This window comes from Atractosteus spatula, chromosome 23, assembly GCF_055471065.1.
Source record: "Atractosteus spatula isolate fAtrSpa1 chromosome 23, fAtrSpa1.hap1, whole genome shotgun sequence".
In the NCBI taxonomy this organism is placed as follows: Eukaryota; Metazoa; Chordata; class Actinopteri; order Semionotiformes; family Lepisosteidae; genus Atractosteus; species Atractosteus spatula.
Genome location: NC_142728.1, coordinates 15,255,898 through 15,278,216, shown reverse-complemented (window position 1 = coordinate 15,278,216; position 22,319 = coordinate 15,255,898). Strand labels below are relative to the sequence as shown.

General features: G+C 49.9%; 1 protein-coding gene across 1 annotated transcript in view; it reads right to left on the bottom strand.

The window, feature by feature from the left end:
- The window catches only part of gpr107 (G protein-coupled receptor 107), a 31,916-nt gene extending 10,151 nt beyond the window's left edge, over positions 1–21,765 (bottom strand). The window contains exons 1-17 of the mRNA XM_088940416.1: positions 21,646–21,765; positions 19,477–19,599; positions 18,593–18,643; positions 17,733–17,821; positions 17,084–17,253; positions 16,844–16,875; positions 16,296–16,355; positions 16,092–16,202; positions 15,525–15,658; positions 14,660–14,735; positions 14,294–14,367; positions 13,887–14,004; positions 12,400–12,530; positions 12,070–12,113; positions 4,394–4,443; positions 1,151–1,234; positions 3–130 (exon numbers count right to left, since the gene is read on the bottom strand). Of these exons, the coding sequence (XP_088796542.1) occupies positions 3–130; positions 1,151–1,234; positions 4,394–4,443; positions 12,070–12,113; positions 12,400–12,530; positions 13,887–14,004; positions 14,294–14,367; positions 14,660–14,735; positions 15,525–15,658; positions 16,092–16,202; positions 16,296–16,355; positions 16,844–16,875; positions 17,084–17,253; positions 17,733–17,821; positions 18,593–18,643; positions 19,477–19,599; positions 21,646–21,747 (1,577 nt within the window). The 5' untranslated portion in view covers positions 21,748–21,765. The remainder of the gene's footprint in view (positions 1–2; positions 131–1,150; positions 1,235–4,393; positions 4,444–12,069; positions 12,114–12,399; positions 12,531–13,886; positions 14,005–14,293; positions 14,368–14,659; positions 14,736–15,524; positions 15,659–16,091; positions 16,203–16,295; positions 16,356–16,843; positions 16,876–17,083; positions 17,254–17,732; positions 17,822–18,592; positions 18,644–19,476; positions 19,600–21,645) is intronic.
- Between the last annotated feature and the right edge of the window lie 554 nt (positions 21,766–22,319).

Sequence of the window (22,319 nt, the reverse complement as noted above, 5' to 3'; positions counted from 1 at the left end):
ACACATCGTCCATTTCCAGGTCCTCCTCCTCCTCCTCCAGGGGAAGCAGCAGGTAGGGGTTGTCAGACGCCGGGCGGAACTTGTAGCCGGTCAGGAGGAAGAAGACCAGCGTGGCCAGCTCGTCGAGGAGCTGAGGGCAAGACAGCAGCGCGCACAGAGAGAATCAGCGACTGCAGCATCTCTCTCGGCGGAGGGCTCACTGTGTGGGGTCCCTCAGTATCACAGCAGGAGCTGCTGCCCAACCTAGACAAGAGGCCATGGCCCCCCCCGTCCTGCGGGACTGCCAGGAGGTCACTGATCCCAGGATCTCATCCAGATGCTTCCTGAAAGAAGCCAGGGTCTCACCTTCAACCACATGGCTGGAGGAGGATCATGGCGCCATTTAGCTCCTGGCAGTCCAGTAGGACAGAGGGGCGGATGGCAGCCTGTTCCAGCCTCCCACAACAGCGGGGAAACCTGTTCTACTAAGTCCTTGCTGTTTTTTTTTTAGGGAAACTATAAATTTACATTATTAAAAACGACTGTTTTGGCTTTCTTATTCGCTTAAAAAGGAAAATCCCTGGGTTAGGGGTCAGGTGAAGTCGAGACCAATCAAGGTCAGCCAGCTGACTTCCAGTCAGTGGCTCACACAGCCGATTGGCCAAACAAAATCCCGAGGTCCCGGACCGGCCTTCTCGGGCAGGCCGCTCAGGTTGGACCACCGATTCAGAAGAGCCACAGTAGGATTGCATTTTCCTCTCCCCCCTGGGCTCCTGGTCACTCCACTGAACTGACTGACAGGTCGACTATGGGTTAACGGAATCAGCTAGCAAGTGATCAGTTAAGGATCCGATTCAAAACCCTGCTGAGCAGCGGCTCTCCGAGAATGGGCTTGCAAGCAACTGGAGAAAGGGGGTCACAGCACTGACAGTGCCACCTCCTGGCCACAAAAGAAATCACCAGAGCAGCACCTGGGAACGCAGAGAGCCTGAGCTTCCTCCAGCAGTCCGGCCCAGGGTGCCCGTGCGGCATCTCGCACCGCAGGACCCCGAGGGATGGACTAAATAACGCTATATAACGGACCTGCTCGGCTGCCCTCTTGACAGAAAACGTCTCCTCTGCTCGGCGGCGCAGCGGAGTGGATGATGTCTGCTGGCGAACCTGCGCTTACCTGATAGAGCCACTTCCACTGAAAGGGAACTATGAACTTGATGAGAATGGCGATGATCCGGGTGAAATATATGTAGCAGACAATCTGTAAGAGAAACAGAGTGGGGGGGGGGGGGGGGAGAAAACTTCTTAGCATTTTTTTAAAAATAAGACACAACAGCAGAGAGCCCCAATTCTGACTCTCTTGAAATACGAGATCACGAACCCACGAGGACAAATGGGGCAGATCTGGACTGCGCCTTGCACCTTACGTACAGAGCCAGCGCAATGCCCCTGTAAACACTTGCTGTGGTGCACTGGAGTCCAGGCAAAGTGCAGTAAAGCAAGGTGAAATCAAAGACATGGTAACACAGGCCCCTGGGCGTGCCATGGTAAAACAGAGTAAATGCACCGAAAACCGCCAAGCACAACGTGCACATTTACCACCTGGGGAGCTCTTACAAAGGTGTGAATGCACAACCACCGAAGACCAGCAGTGCACATCTGAGGGGCCGATGTTGGCCGAAGTTCATCTAAGTGCAGGTTCCCCCCCCCCATGTCACACTCCTTCGCGAGCTATGTCTTTTCCCAGACAGGGAGTCTGAAGGGCACGACGCTGAGGCAAATCTACCAGTGGTGCTGCTGGAGCAGAGGGAAAAAAACACTGAAGCGCTAAACCGGCACAGCTTTCAGAAAATCCCAGCCATGGAAGTAACCTCCTTCTGAAAATAGACTGAGCTGAGCGGCTTCGGAACTGCAGAGAAGAATCCTTAACCTATTCCCTGCAAATTAACATCTATGCAGCGCTAACACTAAGCTCTGAGGGATGTTATCTCTACGCATTAAGCCTTCTGCACTTCTGATAAAGAACCTTATTAAATGCTTTAAGTGCTGCGCACAGACCTATATTCTTTTGAGGAAGAAAATTCTCTTTATGCCTGAAAATCAGAGGAAGAGAATTCAGCGCCTTCCGAACAATAAATAAATGGGACCGTGAGACAGAGCAGCTGCAGCGTCTTGGACCGAGCCCCGGACTGAAAGGTTGGAGGTCCAGAACACAGCCCGAGAGAAGACGAGCAGAGAGAACGGGATGTCTCGTGCTGTCCCCACGCCCCTGAAGTCACGCCGAGACAGAATCCGGAAGAAAAGGGAAGACCGTCAATCGTGCCACTCACACCCCCAGGAGCAGAAAAGGCAGGCGTGCAGTGCGGTCTGTGTGGGCCCTAATGCCCCAGTATAGTGACGGGGACACTGTACTGTAAAAAGGCGCCGTCCTTCGGATGAGATGTAAAACTGAGGTCCGAAATCCCAGGGCGTTTCTCGAAAAGAGTAGGGGTGTTACCCCAGTGTCCTGGCCAAATTTCCCCCTGGCCTTGACCAATCATGGCCTCCTAATGACCCTCATCCCTGAACTGGCTCCATCACTCTGCTCTCCTCCCCACTGAGAGCTGGTGTGCGGGGAGCGGACTGGCGCATCATCCAGGTGGGGCTGCACACTGGTGGCAGCAGTGGGATTCCCCATGACCTGTAAAGTGCTTTGAGTGGAGTGTCCAGAAAAGAGCTATGTAAGTGTAAGGAATTATTATTATTCCTTTGGTGCAGACTGGGCTGCGGATGGTTCTTTTCATCCGGCGCATACTCCTGGGACAGGCAGGAGCGCTGCGGAGAGCACCGCCGCTGCCGCCGCCGCACTGCGGGAGAGAGCCGGAAGGCAGCAGGGGCAGTTATTTATTGCCCCTCGCTCCGAGCTGTGATTCCCCCTGGGAATGTTCAACAAATCAAGTCACCGCTGGAAAAACACTAAACTAAAGGGGAAGGGGGGGGGGGGATGGCAAAACTCCAGGAGAAAGGGAACAGCAGCCGAGAGGCAGGTCGGCCGAATGAGCCATCCCGCGGCCCGCGTGGAGCAGAGCAAGACAAACAGCTCAAAATAGCGGCCACGACGATAACAAAACGCGTTTACAAAAAAGAGAAAAAAAAGTAATAACCACAGCAGCCGCTGCGTGGGTAATTTGCATTTGCCTTACAGAAGTGGCAAAGACTCGAGGAGCGTCATTATCTAAAACAAACTGAAACCAACAAATCGCGCAGGCAATTAGTTCACAAGCAGTAAGCCCTGATGCGCTGTTAAATACAGCTTTCCTCTTACTGTGCTTCTGTTACCCATGTTGGCAGGTTGACTTTTCAGAAGCAAAAGCGAGCTGCAGAACATCCGCAATTAAACATTTGGGGAGGGGGGGGGGGGGAGACCTAAAAATCCAAACAAGTTTTGCATCACTTTCAAAACAAAGGTCACAGACGAGAGGAGGCAAGTCGATCTGTTCTGGCAGCCGAGTGGCCCAGCCGTGTCTTCCAGGATCCTAGGGAGCAGGATTCAACACTGTGGCTGAGGGGTTCATTCCAGACCCCCCCAGCTCTTTGTGCAAAGAAGCTTTTGCTGATTTCAGTCTTAAATGCACTCGAGTCAATAACGCATTGCTTAATTTCACATTAAAGCACAGAAACTTATTTGGCAAAGGTACATCTTTTGTGTTTTTTGGGGAAATAAGACTCGATGATGGTACCTGGCCTCAATCTATTGATCACCCATCCAATGTGACAGTGAAGATCTTCTAGAGAATTAACTGGACATAACATTAAGATAAAGGGTGACTAGACACGTCTGTCTGAACGTAAAACACTGCAGCTTCTGCTGAGGGATGTAACTATCAGGTAAGATTAAAGCAGTTTTAACACACCTCTCAGACAATCATGCAATGGAGAATTATTTTAATCCCAAGTCACCAGTTCCTTATAGTGATACAGTTGTCTGAAACCAAGAACTCTGAAAGAAATTTAATACCGGCTGAAAAAGGAAAAAATGAAAGAGACTGCACTAGAAGACTTATTAAGATGCAAATTTCATCCTGTGCAATATACCTTCTGCTTTTCACAGCCCGCATTTATCTACATTTTAATGCAGGGAGCTATTAGGGACCGAGCTCAGATTTAAACTTTTTATTCTTTTTTTAAAATGCTTAGCAAATTTGACAAATTAACAGGCTTCTGAAACACAGGAAGCTGAATTATGTTTCATCCCAATTGTGTCGCAGTTAAATTATTCCACAGCTTATCAGAATAAAAAATGTGTAACCTCCTATGCTATAAAAAGAAACAAACTCCAGGTTCAGGGGGATCCAGGCCTTTCTGTGCCGTCAACAGGAGTGTCACAGCAAACACTCAGGTGGGATGAGCGAGAAAAGACCAGAAAGGAAACGTTACCTACCATCACGTAGTAGTGTCTGAAGAGCTTCAGCTTGGCCAGGTTTATCGCTGCTAATGGAAGAAAACAAAAGGCAAGTGAGTATATTAAATTAACACAACTCGATGAGCAATGCCAAAAGGCAAGTGCCCAAAATCCGCACCAGCGAACATGAAACAATTCAGGCTCAATCCCTTTTTAGGTCTCACCTGGACCCTCTGACACACACTGGCCGTGAGAATGCACCTGCGTGACGCTGAACACCCGAGTTCAGGCTGCGAGACACTGCGTCTCAGTCGCAGAAGCACGAGAACTTATTCCACAGGGCACATAAGCAGTGTAGGGGCGATATAGAGGGCTACTTCATAGCGTCGCACAGCGCGCTTTTGCAGGAGGAAAGAAAAAGCTAAATTAGCCTCCCCCCTTTAAGAGAAATCGCAGTCGCCATCTGTGCAATCTCCTGCACCAGCTTTTTCAACGCAGTGCATCTGCAGCATTTGACCAGAATCGGGTCTTATGATTGTATGTGACACAGCCATCTGGGCTACCGTGCACGATTATCTAACGCACACCAGTCACGTCCAGAAAAGGTCACAGAGAGGATTATAAAACAAAGGGGACAAAAGCAAAATCCGCTGTAGTGCCCTGCAACGCATCCCAGGGAGTGAAACACGATGTCTCACATCGAGGAAACGGGACCGCAGGGTAGGAAAAAAACCACATCCTTCCCAGAGCGCTCACAGGGCCGATCCTCTGTCCAGAATGACAGATGGAGGAAGTGGAGGATATTAAGGACGGGAGAGAGAGAACGGAGGAGCACAGGGGGCAGCATGCCGCAGTCTCCCCACACTGTGAAAGCCCCCCCCCCCCCCACCCCCGACACACGGATCACTCCTATTCTCCCCCCTCCCGTCTCCTAGCAGAAAGCAGGTGCACCGCGCTCGCGCCTGCCTGCACCTCTGCCCTCTCGGGCCCAGGAAAGAGCACGACCGGACGTTTCTGCTCTTGGCGCGGTTGGGGGGGAAAAAAGACGCCCAGCAGCCAGGTACACCGATCCGGCACTTTCTAGCACGGCACAGACACGGCCCGTCCAAACCACAAGCCTCCAAGCTCCCCCGCCCCTCCACGCATTTCACCTTTTGTCGAGGGAGGGGGAAAAAAACCCCCCCCACAATTTGTCTCGCTCATGTAAACGCGAAGAGTAAAATACCAAGAGTAAAAATCACAGCGGGTCTTGCTTGGCAAGGTGTTACTTGGAGCTCATTCAAAACTCACACTGTGAAGAGGGTACCGGGAAGGCCTGGAGTCAGAGTAATGCTGAGATAAGGCAGCCTGCTCATTAAGTGCCCTTAGGTGACCATACAGCGCCGTCAGAGGTGGAGGATTCAAACCCAACACACAAAGTCTTTAAAACACAAGAGCGCAGCGCGAGTTACTGCGTGAAGACGGGCTCTGATGTGACAGGGAACAGTTAACACTGCAGACAGCTCCAGGAAACCGGGGAGGCTGCTCCCGTCTCGCTGTCAGCTCCTCTTCTCCAGGATTTCGTTACAAGGCTTGCCGAACTCCGAAAAAACAACACGGAACAGAGAGACGCTTCTCCCGGGAAGTCAGAAATCCAGTCAGGGATGAAAGGATATATTTGGAAATGCAAGGCAAGGGAAAAGTAACAAGCCTGGGTTCATTATTGACTCTGTATTCTGCTAATTAACGTGGACAAATCAGGAAATCAAGTCTGGTGAGGACGTGTGAGGGCCTCCAGATTTGCACAGCCTAGTAAGGAAAATCTGCAGATTAGTGCCTTTCACAGATGGGGGGGGGGGGAGTTTATAAATTGGATTGAGCTGATCCAACCGAGATAAAATTATAGCAGATTCGCAAATGCCTAGAATGTTCGGTTTTGGGAAAGGTTTGCCTGCTTTGCACTGCCACCCCGATTCGGAAATAAAATCCTGGAACGCCTTTCATCCCACTGCGACGTCCCATATGCGCTACACACTGCATGGTGAAGGCTGAAGAAACAGGCAGGGACAGCATCACATGTAAGGAAAATATATCCATGCACACAGCTGGTACTTGAAGTCACAACTGTCACTGGAGTGTAAATGAACAGGGTACACACATACACAGAACAACTTGAAAAGCTGTGCGGTGGCTCTGTGGCTCAGGATCTGCACCCGTGGCTGGAAGGTTGCCGGTTCGTATCCCGCGGCTGGCAGAGGAATCCTACTCCGTTGGGCCCCCGAGCAAGGTCCTTAACCCCAGCTGCTCCAGTGGCGCAGCATAAACAGCTGACCCTGCGCTCTGACCCCCAGCTTCTCTCCCTGTCTGTGTGTCTCATGGAGACCAAGCTGGGGTCTGCGAATAGACAAATTCCTAATGCAAGAAATTGTATATGGCCAATGAAGTGATCTTATCTTGAAGATCCAACGTATTAATCTAAGGGGAACAACATGAGCAGTATCTTCAGGGAATTCACATACTGTGGTGGCATGGTGGCGCAGTGGTTAGCATTGCTAACTCACAGCACGGGGTACCTGGGGTCAATTCTTGGGGTGCTATCTGTGTGGGGTCTGCATGTTCTCCCTGGGAGCTCCCCTTTCCTCCAAAGGTCAAAGACACGCTGGTACGCTAAGTGGCCTCTGGGAAAACCGGACCTGGTGTGAGTGTGTGTCCGCTGGTGTCTGTGGTCCCCATCTAGGGTGCACCCTGCTTTTGCGCCCATTGCTTGCTGGGGATAGGCTCCAGCTCCCCCCGCAACCCAGAATTTGAAGAGGTTAGAAAATGGATGGATGGAAAAACTAAACAGCCCCGATTCGTCAGTGTGCAAGAGACCGAAGAGTGACTGGGTAGGGATGAAACAGCTGTCGCGCTGAAGGCGCAGCTGTAGAGGAGAGAGATCCTCAGCGCCTGTCAGCGGTGTTACAATCTGTTTCGCACCCAGTCCCTGCTGCTGACCGGCCGTTCCTGAGCAGGCAGGGGCGACAGCTGGATGCCAGATTAAAGCCCAGGGAAGACTCAGCGCACCGATCCGTGATGCGGAGGGCGGGTGGGTTGGTGATAAAGGACAGGCAGATTTGGCTCGAAGTTCACCGAACGCGCCTGGAAAAGAGTACGTTTTGAATGTTGCATCGGTGCTTTTGTTAACTCAACACAGCACGCCGAAGACATAAAGAGAGGTGGACTTACAGACAGATCAATGGATCGCAAGACGGCGAGCGTGTTAAACAGAAAGGTATTCTTTGAGATTGTCTGTTCTTAAGTACACTGACTGGGGACACGACAACAGCTCCGCTGCCACTGGGAAATTTAATCAGATATTTCGCGATACCATTCCTCCCATTCCTGCCCAACAGCTCTCTTTTCTTAATTAAACTGCGCTCTGAAACAGGTCTCCGAGTCTCCACAGCGGAAAGGCAATTATCGTTCTCTTTACGCGACGACAACACGCTCCTGCAAGAGCTGACAGCCCAAATTTAATTTGAAAACAATTACAATCAAACCACATCACTGCAATATGAGCACAGCTATGAGCACAAACAAGCCGCAGACGTTCAACTACCTCAAAACCTTGAACTTTCATGCGAGGAAAAATAAAATCGCATTCCAGGAAATTAATTTTAGATGCTACTTCATCACCTTTTAAGAATCATAAATAATTGTTTATATATTGTACTGAAAATCTGCATGCAGCTCAGTATTAATGATAAAACAGTGCCGTTATCGAAAGCCATATTCTTATCATCTTCCTGCTTTGTAAAGAAGTAGTTCAGTGTTACTGCATCTACAAACACTAAATGCTGATCCGTATCAGATCAGCATTGAAAAAACATTCGACGGAGGTCTTCAGAGCCTTATCAGTAACGTAACCCTTAAAGAACAACCTATCTGCAGCAATCGGTAAACCTCTCTGCTCCCTGATTAGACAAACGTGACGATGACAACTGCACATCGCAGACTGGATAACTGATGGTTATGTTTCAGGGAAAGAACAAAATGAAACCTGTGGCCTCCAGTCTCCGGTAGACACCGTGACGTTTGAGAACGGACAGAGAGCAACGCGTCTGGTTTTGTCCAGGTCTTCTCGAGGAAGAGCAATGAAGAACGAGCACACGTCTCTTCAGAGCCTGAAAGGGCCTCTGTGCTGAATTTTAATTAATTAATTAATTAATTAATTAGTACACCCAGGCCGGGGGGGGGGGGGCCTCTGGACTCACAGCCATTAGTGGACTAAACCGCGTCCTTAACGAGTCCTTCGTCAATTTCCCTTCGCCAGCGAGAATTTCCCCGCTCCTTTCCCGTGGCGGAGGGGGAATAAATCTCTTCAACGCACCTCAGAGGGGCCAGAGCAAATGGGTGGTCAGCGCACCAGGCTCCTCTCGGGGAGCTTTTAGGGTGCACCGCGGCCGACACCGCCGTGACACCCCTCGAGAGGAGCACCGTACCCCCCCCCCACTGCTCCGGAACATATGTGGGAGCAGCTCGGAAACGGACACACCTGCCATCAGCTAGCACCCATACTGCCTGATATCCGTAACACAGCAAGAAGCAATGACAGACGTTCATAAAGGAATATGTTTTCAAAAACCGAGCAGAATTTTTTTTATTTTTTCTCTTCTTGTGCTCAGCACTTGCATGCTGCAAGGGTGTTGAATTTGGGACTGAACACGAAGGGCGCCAAAAAGGCAACATTGTGTATTCCTTAACGCAACAGGCAAAAAAAGGCAAAAACTAGGCAGATATCGAGGCTGATCTTGTTTCAAAGGATCAGCCGGCACTAAGCATGGTCATACCAGAGAGACGGAGGAAAAAAAAAATTGTTCTCTGACCAAATCTGGGATATTTCATGCTTAATTATAACTGGAATGAGGCCCAGAAGGCAGATGAATGCAGTAACTGGACTGGAACTACCAAGAGCGATGCTCTCGGAAGGGAGAACAGCATTCCCACTCATCCTGTACGCCGGCACACACCGCACTGTCAGACCCCTGTCACGTCCCGGGGCAGGTCGGCGTGACCCACTCCAACTGCCCCAGCGGGAGGAGGGGGGGCAGGGGGGCAGGGCAGACACAGCTGGCTTTCAGGAGCCAGAAACAGCGGAGAGAGGCCGAGCCAAAAAGCAGAAGGCTTTCAGAACCCGGGCCCTGCAGGGGGCGCCGGTGGGGGGGGTGGATCTTCTGCTTGTAATTGCCAGCACTGCTCTCACTCTGCTCACTCAGCAGGAAGAGATATCATCGAAAAAACAAGTTTTCAAAGTGTTGTTTAAAAAAAACCCACGAGAAATTCCCTGCAGAGTGACATTCAGGACCAACTCGCATCGCAGGGCCTCTTGGGAGGAGTTTTATTCCTCTTTTTTTTTTTAAAAAAAAGCTTGGCTTTTCAGCGAGAAGCTGGCGGTACGACCCAGAGCCCCGACCCCCAGACATTCCCGACATTTGAACACCCGTACTCGCAGCTCGAGAAAAGCACCTGGAGCAGAAAGACCAGCTAGGTTTGATCTGCCTCGTCACAGGATCCAAAACCCCCACAGGTCTGCCAATTCCAGAGCCTGGACCCGTCTGAACTAGCTGCAGACATGCGTAGCCCTTCGCTTTCTGAGCTTGGTGCCACTCTGAACCACAGGACCATGCGCTCACTACTGCTGGAAGCACATATCATTGGTACAAATGGGAGCATCAAGATCTCAACACCAACAGCATCAACACCTGCGACTGCGGGAGATCTAGTCCAGCACTTTGTCGACTTGACAGGACACCAGCTTCCTATTGAAGTAAGTGCTACCAGACTCCTAAATAATCTTATACTCTACACCCTAAAAATAGAGTACACATGACAGACTACCTACATACTCAGGTCTGACAACAGATGAGCCAACAGGTACAGAACAGCTCACATCCCCCACAGCTTAATGACTTCAATTTAGCAATTAACAGCTGAGCTGTAATTAACAGGGGTGGGCTAGAGCAATGCCTTGATCTCCAGGCCCTCCCCTCCCCACCTCCACCAGCCCCAGCTGTGTGATCAATACTCAAGTCAGTCTGGTGGGTGGGCTCCAAGATCTGAGAGCTCGGGGGGGCGGGAGGGAGTAAATAATGTCAACACAACCAGGGATCACATCAGGAACAGCTGCGCTCTCTGATCCCAGGGCCCCTGGGAGGCACACTGACACACACGGCATGTGTGAAAGGCTGGAGGGAGCCTGCAGTCACACTGTGTACTGAGCTGCATCCTGCACACTCGTCTTGGCACATCAGTGTTATCAGCGTCAAGGGGAGCCGTCTCCGATTATATCTCCATCAGCACAGGCACTATAACAAGGCAGCACCCTTTTCAGTAATGAGGGGCGCTTAGCCATGCAAACAAAAAAAATACTGCAAACGGGCAATAGGAAGACAGTCTGCTTTCGCACACATCCAATGCAGATCACTATCCTGACCATGTCCGCTGCCGGCTGCAGCAGTGTTAGCAAGTGCGCCCCCTGCAGCTGGAAACCTCACATCACCGGCTTGCAGACTCCTGATCGCCGCAACCTGAGCAAGGGAATCTGATCAGATCAGTGTTTGGCAAAAAAAAAAATAAGGCTGGTGGCCCAGAGACAACCAAAGATAGAAAAGGCGTCACTCTGGTGCCATCACAGCATGCACGTGTGTGGGAACAGTAATGGAATACTATAAACAAATCATAACAGCAGAATACCTTTTATCTTGACCAGAATAACGCACCCTGTGCGGAAATGCTTTTATGGCTTAGAGAAATCGCTGTATAGAAAAATAACGCATCCTAGATCTGTATTTACACTGTTGACGCACAAGACCGAAGTTGCGCACTAAGGGAGAGCCGGGCGTCTCAAGACCAGGAACTAGCAGTGCCCCATGCACAAAAACAACCGTCACTGAATCAGACTTTCCATTCCCTTGACTAACGAATGACAACCATCGTTCGTTTAGGTGAAGCTTAACAGAGCAAAATGGCTCCCGAGGGGCCTCCTGGAGTTTTGAAAAGCCCTACAAGCCGACAGCCACACGTGTGGGTCGTTACCTGGGTGGGGTCTGCGTCTTCGCCCCGTGTGAGGTACATCGTGTCCCCCCCCCCCGCGACCTTCCAAAGACATCCCGACTAACCGGCGTCTCCACACTGTCCCGTGTTCGCACCCTGGGCCGGCCCGCGCTCCGGGAGACGGGAGACGGGAGACGGCTTGCCACAATCCCCAGGGACACCCGAGCCCGCGCCGCCAGCTGCCGCGCGCGCGTCTTGTCAAGAGCGCGGCCAGGGCCTGCGGCAAGCGGGGGCCAGCCAGCCCATCGGGCTGCCGGCGGCTAACCGGTCCCAGCGACGCGTCCCGCCCGCTCCCGAGGAACGCCGGGATACACGGCGGCTTATTCCGTACTCCTGTGAACTCGGGTGGAAAGAAGCGGCTCCCTTTACCCTTTCAAAAGGGGCCAACGCGTCACGAGAACAGAAGCCTGGGAAGAAAGTTCCGAAACGCCGTCTGATGGCGTGTGTGACCTTTCCTGGGGCCGACTGGAGGCTCGGGGGGTTATTCTTTTGTGCCGTTCAGTCACCACTTTGAAGGCAAACGCCCTCGAAAAGGGGCGCCGGGTCACTAAATGGTCTTCAAGTCTGCAGATCACGCAACCCTGGCCGATTTCATAACCCGTATGACCAAAAAAAACATCATACAGGAGCAGGACACAGCTTACCTTTCCCGTCCGTGGCCGACGCCTCCTGCAAGTGCCTAACCGACCTGGAAAACAGGAGGAACAGGAACAGCTTTTCAAACTTTTTACTGCACTTTACTGAAGTTAAAAAACTGCCGCTTTACCGGGGCATGAAAAAGACCGCCGGGGCAGAAGAAAAAAAAACGATCACTGTCCGTTCCCGAACACGCCCCGAGATAGCAAGAAAAGCTGGAACTCTTTCGGGAACGGCCGGGAATCGAGCAGAACCAGGGAAGCCAGAGGGGAGGACCGATGCCCGGGCTGGGCGGAAAGAGCCACAGGACAACTGCGGAACCGGAGAGGCCACCTTACCAGACGACGGGGAAGAGGATGGCCCCACAGCACAGCAGGTCCACCAGGAAGAGGATCTCCTTCCACAGGCCGTACTCCGTGGTGCCCTCCTCCGTGGACTCGATGATGATGTACGCGACGTTGGCCAGGACCTGCGGTGCAGGGCAGGTGGGGGGTTGGGAAGATGATGGGAAGAATTTTAGCATTTACCTTTTCTAAAGTGTATAAGATAGTGACTAGCTGGCTTTGAAAAAATACCTTTTACCCAGCAACAGTATGAAAGAACAATTGCAAGCATATAATTTGACTTTTTGATATTAATGCTACAACAGCAGAATGTCTAGCTCATTTCACACCTTTTATTTATACACTTCCTTTTGTCTGTATACAAGGTACAACTGCTTCTTAAGCAGAACGTGATCAATTACAAAGAAGTGTTTGTAGAGAGAAAAATAACTCCTAATATGGAAACTTAGAATGAGCTTTCCTGATTGAATTTGCTGTATAAAACTCATTGCATTTATCATGTCAGTGGAGAGGTTACTCACAGGTTACTCTGTATGAGAGGCTGCTCTCAGGTCTGCATGATTCTATCCTCCCCATGCGCATGAATAAAGGGACTCTGCTTGACCATACCTAACCTGAGTGACGACTTTTCTTCCCCAATGCGCAAGCAGCCGGAAGCGGGAATGAGCTCCGGGCGCGGAGCACAAGGCCAAGCTGCGACAGATCCCGCTGGTCCACACTTGCCTATCTGGGCTGTTTATTTTTTGCAGGACTCCGTAAGTCCGCTGGATGAGACACTATCTTCGGCTTACATTCCGTTTATTGCTTGGGGAACGGCCAGCATGGTCTTCTTTAGACGGTATATTTAAAAACACGTTGCTCCCTGAGGTCATCATTTACTGCCAAGCGTCTCAAGGCTCGGTTGTTTGACAGCGACTCCCAAACCCCGCTTGGGGAAAAACGAGGCACCAATGTGCTCCTCAGACACACACCCCCCCCACATCAGAGCCAATCATCATGTGACACAGCGCGAGTTCCACCACCGATCAGAGGAGAGTCGCTCTCCGATATCGCCCCCAGCAAGCCGCAGGGATCTGGGGGCGATATCGGGGAGCGACTCTCCGACCGATCCAACACCTGGCAGAGCTCTGCCGATCATGCGCTGCCACCTGGGAATGTACCAGCACGAGCCAGGTGCAAAATAGCCACACCTGGATCACGCAGCTCAACCAGGTCTCCTGAAAATCGTCTGGTTGTGCATCTCAGAAAACTGACACCCCCTGTGTTCGAGTTCCTACTGTCTCCTTCCTAGTTTTCCGGGCTCCAAATCAGCACTATCACTTGGGACTGGAGCTGCAATTTCTCAACCAGCTGCCACGGAGTTTTTTGGCACGAGCTCAGCTCCGTCTTAACTATCCGTGCAGTGAGGAAGTACGGATGCAGCCAGCTTGCCGGGAGGCTGAAAGGGAGACCCTGGAATTAGCATGGAATCCGGTCTCTACCTGCAACGGGATGACGATCATGAAGATGTTCTTGTCCTTGTCCGAAAGGATGTGCTTGATGAAGGCCCAGCCCGTCCCAATCAGGGCTATGGTGATGAAGAGGAGCGCCCCCTTCAGCCTACACAAAGAAATCACACAAACACACAGTGTTTAACCTACCCCGCGCCTTCGCACAACTGGAATAAATCAAAAAGAAAAGGATTCTCTTCCAATGCATTTGAAAAAAGGCTGACGGGCTCGTTTTTAAAATGTCCTCTTGTCCCCCGCAACTCAAACTAATAAAAGTCTGAAGTGAAAATAGGCTCTACCTTCATGTTAACTTTATCAGGAGTGCCTTCCAACCCAAGCACAAAATCAGATTTTGCATGTCTGAAATTATAACTCGTAACATTGAAGAAAACACCTACAGGTGAGTGATGTAATAGACCACAGCCCATCCTTCAATGGGGAATCCTTGATTGGAAATATAGTAGTAATCAATCTGAAACAGGGAGGAAAAAAAAACAGTAGAAGGTTAAAATGCCCCCCAAAAAATCGCTAGGTACCACAGAAAGCACAATCACGCCATAATACGGGTGCAACGACAGCAGGTGCATCACTCAGAGATGTTAGCTACACACGGCACGCCACTGCTCGCGATACCAATCTGTGCATCCAAATGCCAAATCGAACCCACTGGTGCAAAGCACACAGCAATCGAAGCAGGCGCTTAAATTCCAGTTTTTGCCCCCGGGTATCTGATCTGGTTTAAGGCTGAGGCGGCCGGTACTCACAGCGTGGAACACTAAGGAGAGGGACTTGGTGAAGGGCAGGGCCGCCATCAGCCAGTGGATCTTAAAGACGTCACTCCTGCAAGGAAGCAGAGGGGGTGAGGAAACAGGGGTCACAGGCGAGGACAGCACTGCCCATCGGGCCCAGTAGACATGACCCGTCTACAAGCGACAGGATACATGTCCGAAAGACCATACATGGAACTGGAAAAAAGGTCAGCACTGGTCAGTTTTGACTATGGCTGCAGGTACAAGAGAGCAGGGAGCAGGCACAAAGACTCTGCTCTGCAATCACTTTGTTCTTTTTGCACATTCAGCCAGCTTTATAAGAGTTTTTGCAGTCAGGGAACCTGGTGACCCTCTGGGTGGAATTTTAATATCCAGATGTACAGAGAATAACACTGCCCCCCCCCAACAAACTGTCTCATAGACCCGAACCTCATAATTCAAGAGCTCTTTTCAAACTTGAGGGAGTGCATCAAGATACATGAAATCTAAGATGTCTATTACTCTGACCTTGTTTGCTATCCTAGTGCAATATCACTGAGAGCTCAGAATGCATTTATTCTTTTCATTACGGTTACTTGTAGGACTGCTTACAATCATTAACTGCACAACCATGTTTAACAGCTATTAGATTAAGTTTAAGAAAACAGCATGCACTGAAGCCAGGCAGTTCTGGTGTCCTGGTATATCAGGAAAGTAGAGTACTGCATTCAGAACACGATAGTGAGGTGTGTGCATGCAGGCATATTCGCTTGCATCTACTGCCCTCTATTGGTGTCTAGGCATCACTGCACATGTATCCATCAAAGTGGTTTTCCCTGGAGTTTTCCCAACCGGAGTTGTCCCGCTCCTGCCCGCTCACCTGTGCTTGCACAGGACGTGCACCCACAGCGCGCCAATCAGGAGGAAGAGGAGGGACATGAAGATGTAGAGCTTGGGCAGAGGGATCTCTCCTGCCGACAGGAAACTGCTGGGGTTCTTCTCTTCAATGTTGATCTGTAGGAAAAAACGTTATTCAAGCAGACATTCAAGGCACAGTCTTGAGCTCTGCGAGTCAAAGGGAACAGTTTCCCGATGCACCCGATTTAATTGCTTTTATTACATAATGTCAAAGTGACAGCCCAGCATGATTACTGGGAAAACAAAAATCACCATAAACGATTTTCAATCACACATAAGAGGTTCTAATGAAGATTTCAAGATAACAGATTTAAAAGAGATTTTTAAGATTTACAAATCTAAATTATTTTACAAATATCACCAGAAAAACATTTCAGATATCTTGTAAGTCAGGCCACAAATTCAGCTCAGGCTGGCCGGAGTAGCAGGACTCGAAGCTAAAGAAAGGTCAAACTTACAGCTCATCTCTTACTGGCCAGGTTAGCGGGACTAAAAGCTACAGTGAGGCGAGAGTTACAACGCATCTCACCTCGATGCTGAACTTCAGCTGACCTCTGGTCTTGGTCTCGATGCTGTAGCAGTTGTGGAAATACAGGCTGTACAGCCCCTGCTGGCCGTCTGTGCTGACGTTGAAGTAAAACTGCAAAGGGAGGAAGCCCACCATGACGTACAGCTCGGCCCGAAACCACAACCGTACGCGGCTCTACTAAAACCCACAAGACGCCACGGTTACCTGGAAGGAATAGGCTCCATCTTTAAAAAGAAGGGGGAGGTACACATCTGATTTATTCCCCTGTAGAAAAAAAGAACCGTTTACAACCACAAAGACAGTAACTAATAAGACCAGAAGAACAGATTTAGGAGAAAGAAGAAGACCTCATTTTTACAGTTTTCTATAAGACTGCGAACATGCTTGTTAAAATTAGGGTATCTCAATTTTCTGTGGCTGCTAGGTCTGCATTAATCACACTCACTGCAATGGAAATAAATTTGTAACTTGTAACCATCTCCTACCCTCCTGCCCACGGCATTCCGACACTTCCTGGCCCCTGTAATTCTCTTAGGTTCTGAAAAGATCAGCAAAGGCTGCAGTTTTTGACAACTGTAAACAAATCTGCAGACGCCGCACCGTTTTATACAATAAATTCTGCCCCTGGCCCAGACGTAGCGACACCCGTCGCTGACAGAGGAGACGGTCAAAACGATTTGGTTTTATCCCAGCTTGTTTTAAACGGGCACGGACCTGGACAGGAGCACACGCAATTCAAAAAAAAAGGTCACCTGTGCAGCTTCCCGCTTCACTTTTGCCGCACCTGTGATTCAAAAAAAAAAAAAGGAAGCCATGTTAAACATCTCAAATGGAACAAGTAAGAGGTTTAATTCCATGCTGAAAAGAGAAGAAAGAAAACACAACGTTTCGGCCGCGGAGCCTTAACATCTAAAACATTCATTTTCTTGCTCTCTTTATTCTGTACACTCAGCGCAAAGGGGGAAAGCCTGTAACAGAGTCACTGGGCTGACCTTTACTCTCTGGCTTCCCGGTCTGGTCCCGGGTTCCGGCCTTGCCTTCGCTCCCGCCCGCCGCGCCCTGTCCTCCGCGCTCCGTGTCCAGAGCGGCATGGCTCTCCCGGAACGGGCCCGACAGGATCAGCGGCAGTCGGCCCTCCCCGGCGGAGGTCTTCACTTTCACCCTGCGGACACACGAGCGCGGAGAGTTCACGCAGGACGCCCCCCCCTTCGGCCCAGGTGCTTGAGGGGACCTCCCACCATGCTCTCCCGTCGCACAAAGGATGCAGTAAGGGAGTCCCCAGCCATCGGACGGGTGAACCGCGCAGAGCTACAACCGGGCAGGAGCGGGTCTTTAGCCGAGAGCCGTGGAAGGCGCTGTCGACCTCTGAGCGTGCACGAAACGCAAGGAATCTTGGCTGAAGGAATGAATCGGATCGCCAGGTGCACCTAGGCAGAAGCTTCGCAGGAACAGCTTTCTAATCGAGGGAGGCGCCAGCGGCGAGGAACCTGGGAGGCGCTCAAGGCTGAATTGGCGCCTCCAGCGCAAGCTACTCACAGGGCCGTTCAATTTGCTCTCCGCCATCGCTTGCGTCCTGCAGCCTACCGTCGGCGTTAGCAGCCGGTGCACAGGAGGGGGCGGGCGGCTCGGTTCACCACTCACCGGTTGGCGGTGAAGTTCATGAGGAGCAGAGCCACGGGCACCTCGCTGCTGGGCAGTCTCTTCAGAACGCAGTAATCCATATCTTCATCCTGGGGTGACGGACACAGGTCGTCAGAGAGGGGCAGGGGGGAGACGGAGGGAGGTTAAAGGTGGCAGGGAAGGATATATATTTCTTCCGGCCCGCATCAGGGACTCGCCTACCTTATGAATCAGATACGGCCAGTCGTCTCCAGTATCGATGTGAGCCTGTACGAGTTCTACAGTTTAGCTGCTATGGGTTTAATATAAAAAAAACAACTACCGCCATCACTGGCCTGGGCACCAGATCTGTGATCTAATTCGGAGTCGCCATGCGTGTTGCACCTCTCTGTGTGCTACAATCCCCTCAAGCTACAGTGCCGAGCAGAGGGGTGGTGTGTCCCTCACCGACAGCACCGCCTACCTGTAACCACAAGGAAAGCCACAGAAGCCTTGGCCAATTAAAACCCTACCATCTGCAGCAATCAGCCAATTGTGTGCCACCACAAGCGGCTAGAACCCGCGATGTCTGGCTCACACAGCTCACCTATGCTCAGGCTTTGCTGGTTGAGCTATTCAGGAGCCCCGTGCAACAGTGTTTTAATACAGAATCCAATAATCCAATACAATAAGGTGCAGATTATCCTGGATCCCTCTTGCATATGAGACACAGGTCCGGGTTACAGGCACACATCTCTTTAAACACAGTGAATCTGAAAAGGGCACATTTTCATCCACGATCACCGACAGAATCTGAACCCTCTGCTTAAATGCAAAACGCGTCGAGACCCGCATTTTGTTCGTGTATTAATAAACGACCGGGAGAGAAGAACAGCACTCACCAGGTAGGATGAAAAGCCATTGCTGCTGGTTCGGTCCAAGCTGAAACCAAGCTTGAAAAAGAAAAAAAAAAGAAAAAAGGACTTTAAAAAAAAAGAGCAATACAGACAAATTTCCAGCGATCACCGCTGTCAAAGGCAGTTACCCTCTGCTTATAAACCGTTTGTTCTTTAAAACAGAATATTCGCACAGCTTCCTAAGTGTTTTAATCTATTTCACTCTTCAGGATCACCCTGAATTCGTTGCCATGGAGTGAAGGCCAAGAAGACACTTGTTCCTAGTACAACTAGCAAAGAGGCAAGCACATCCTAGAGAAACTTTGGCCTGTTCTGTTTGAATGTATTGAACTGAGACAGCTAACAAATGAACGCAAGGAAACCTGAAGATTTCGTTCAAACCTGGTTTCACAGGCCAACAAAAGCTTATACTCCAAAGCTCGTTCACCTGAAATCAAGTGATGGGAAATTGCTAACTGGGGTCTGCAAACATTCGGAGAAATTAGACCACTCAATACATTGACTGATCATACTGACTTCCTATTAAAGGCGTTTCTGGGAGAGCAAGGAATCAGGAAAAGCCCATATTAGAGCACAAGCAAGATGCCGAAAGAATGAAAAAAGCTCATCGTTCTCCCTCTCAAACCCGCGCTGAGACGTTCAAGTTCAACATCCATATACTCACACACAGGTATATGGTATAATGAAATGCTATTTAGCTCGCTCTCAGACGATAAGTAGCACAAAAAAACAACAATACAATTTTATAATAAAAGAAAGACAGAGACAACAGGCAGTGTGCAAAACAACGACAGGTACTGTGAAAAACAACATCAGATGTGCAAAAACATGCATCAACAGAATGAAATAAAGGAGAGAAAATGTTGTACCGTGGAGCTGTCGATCCTGTCAATGCTCACACCATTCAGGGCAAGACTGCTCATGTTCACAGTCATGTAGCCATTCTTGAAGAAGCCAAACGTGTTCAAGTGGACTTTCTGTCGGATATCATCCTGAAAAGAGATGAAAGTCATCAGGTCCCCAATGCGAGATGCACTCTTTAATTCTGACAAACAGGAAGGGTTAAAATAAGCATGTCTTGAACACCATAACATCATAACATCACTTTATTAGCCCTATACAGTTTCTTGCATTAGGAATTTGTCTTTTCGCAGACCCCAGCTTGCTCTCCATGAGACACACAGACAGGGAGAGAAGCTGGGGGTCAGAGCGCAGGGTCTGCCATTGTACATCGCGCCGTGGAGCAGCTGGGGTTAAGGGCCTTGCTCAGGGGCCCAACAGAGTAGGATTCTTCTGCCGGCTGCGGGATTTGAACCGGCAACCTTCCAGCCACAGGCGCAGATCCTTAGCCATAGAGCCACTGCTCCACCACAGCGCATGGCCAAACCCCAGTTCATATTTAATGCATGAGAACATAAGAAAGGTAACAAAGAGAAGCAGCCATTCGACCCTAGCCTGATGGGACTTTACAAGCTCCCAGCATCTAATCCCGCCATTTCTTGAAAGAAGCCAGGATAGCGAACTCAACGACACAGCTGGGCAGCTTGTGTCTTACTTCCACAACCTTATGTGTAAGGAAGCGTCTCCTTTTTTAAGTGCTGGATGTCCTCCAGCTGTTTCCTGAAAGAAGCCAAGGTATCAGTCTCAACAACATGGCTCAGCAACTTGTCGCAGACACCCGCAACTCTCTGGAGCCATAAAGCAAGAAGAACACATATTGAGATTCCTGAGATTCACTATTAAAATGTGTCCTCAGGGCAATTAGTAATTGCACAGCTCGGACTTTAAATAAAGGACTCAGAAGAACTCTTGATATTTTACCCAAGACACCTAGAAGAAGCTTTTCGAGATTTGAAGACACTAAAGCCAGTGTAACAACAAAAATGTGACCCATCTAATAGTCAACCTCCCTGCTTGTCAGAAGGAAGAAAACTTCCACCAAGCAGCTGGAGGGTGATCTGTAATATGCAAGATTAAGCCAGGTCACTGGACAAGTACACATCTTTTTAACTGCCACACGGGGGGCATTGTTATCAAAGAAACAGGTGAAGGTCATTCCATGCTGATAGGTAAAGGAAAGAGATGCAACGTTTCAGCTGTGGATTTCTTCAGATGTCAAAGGCTGTAGGCGCCCCTGCTGGAATGTTGTGTTGCTTTTCTTGTCCTTTCAGCATGGAATGAACCTTCTCCTGCTGAACACAGCTACCTACTTGATCGTGCACTGTTATCAGGCCAATGACCAGTCTCTTGTGATCGTCAGCTAAAACAAGGACGTATAATCAATCAGTGACTGATTATTCTGGTACTGAGATTGTGAACAAGACCTTTCTGTGGCCCGTGCTGTGTTGACCGTGCCAGACTGCTGTTGCCACTGCGATTTCCCTCACGGGATTAATAAGGTATCTATCTTTCAAAACGCTCTATTAAAGCGCCGCATCGTTTTTTTTCCGCCCGAGTGGCAAATGAAGAGACAGAAAAGAACCGGAATCCATTCGATTTGAAACAGCATTCAAAAGACGCACGCTGCTAGGGATTACTACTGCAAGCTACTGTTTTCAGCTCGGATTTCCCATTCCTACCGCCAAGTCACCGTGTGCTCATGGAAATGTCCCCCGGTTACTTCAACCAGGCGAACCACACCTGACCCCAGACCTCTTACAATGCAGCCGGAGAATTCGCATAGATTTTGGTGGAGAAAAATAATCGACAAAACACGGCGCCGTGTGTCCTCAAATTCTGGCACCGCGTTATTAAGACTACATCCGCCAAATGCACTGCTGAACCATTTTATCACATTAGCTTTCGTCGCTTTGACCCACAGCAGCTGTACAATTTTAATATCCGTTCGGCCAGGCATCTTTAATTTTTCATGACGGCGTGAATTCGAAGAGACCCAACGCCTCAGTATCGCAGCGGCATTAAATCCCTTCTCCCCATCTCTCCACTTCGCAAGAAAAAAAAAACACAACCTTCACCGTAAAGGCCGGGGTCCGCAGCCCACGGAGCGCCTAACCCTCGTCACATTCATCCCGCTTTACCTTCAGGACGAGGTGGTGTAGCCTGCCACTGCCGCCACTCAGAAAGAAAGCGAAAACCAGACAGAGTATCGCAGGACCGCTGCCCCCCGCTGCAGCCGCCATCTTTCCTCCAGCATCACCTCCCTGACTTCCGGAGGTCAGAGTTCAGCTCGGCGACAACAACAAGCAGACGTCACGGCTCTCCTCCACATCTGGACGTCAGCGTGGGCCCCGCCCCCTTCTAGCGACTGGCGCCACCTAAGAACTTCAGATGTTTGGAAACTGTGAGGGCGTCGTCTTTATTTGCTCTGTCTGAAACTTTTTTCATGAAAGTGTATTTGCATTGTAATATGTACCCCTGACGATTTCATCGATGTGTTATACGTAATCTTCTTTGTGTCGTCTTTTTTTTCTTGTTCAAATAAAACGTTTTAAAAAATTCAGACGTTTTCCCTGCTTGAATGACAGGAGGAAAATGGCTGTTCCGTTTAGTTGCGCTTCACGCTGTTATTTGATTGCTAGTCCTGAAATGAATTTCAGTCCTATTCAAAATGGCAAGCTGTGAAAATGTATGGCTTACCTAACCCAACACGTTATATGATGTGATGTGTGCAGATTTTCAGAAGGTCCTTCATTAAGTTTCTCATAAAAGGCTAATTTTCACGTTACAATACAGGCATTCAGGGAATGGAGCA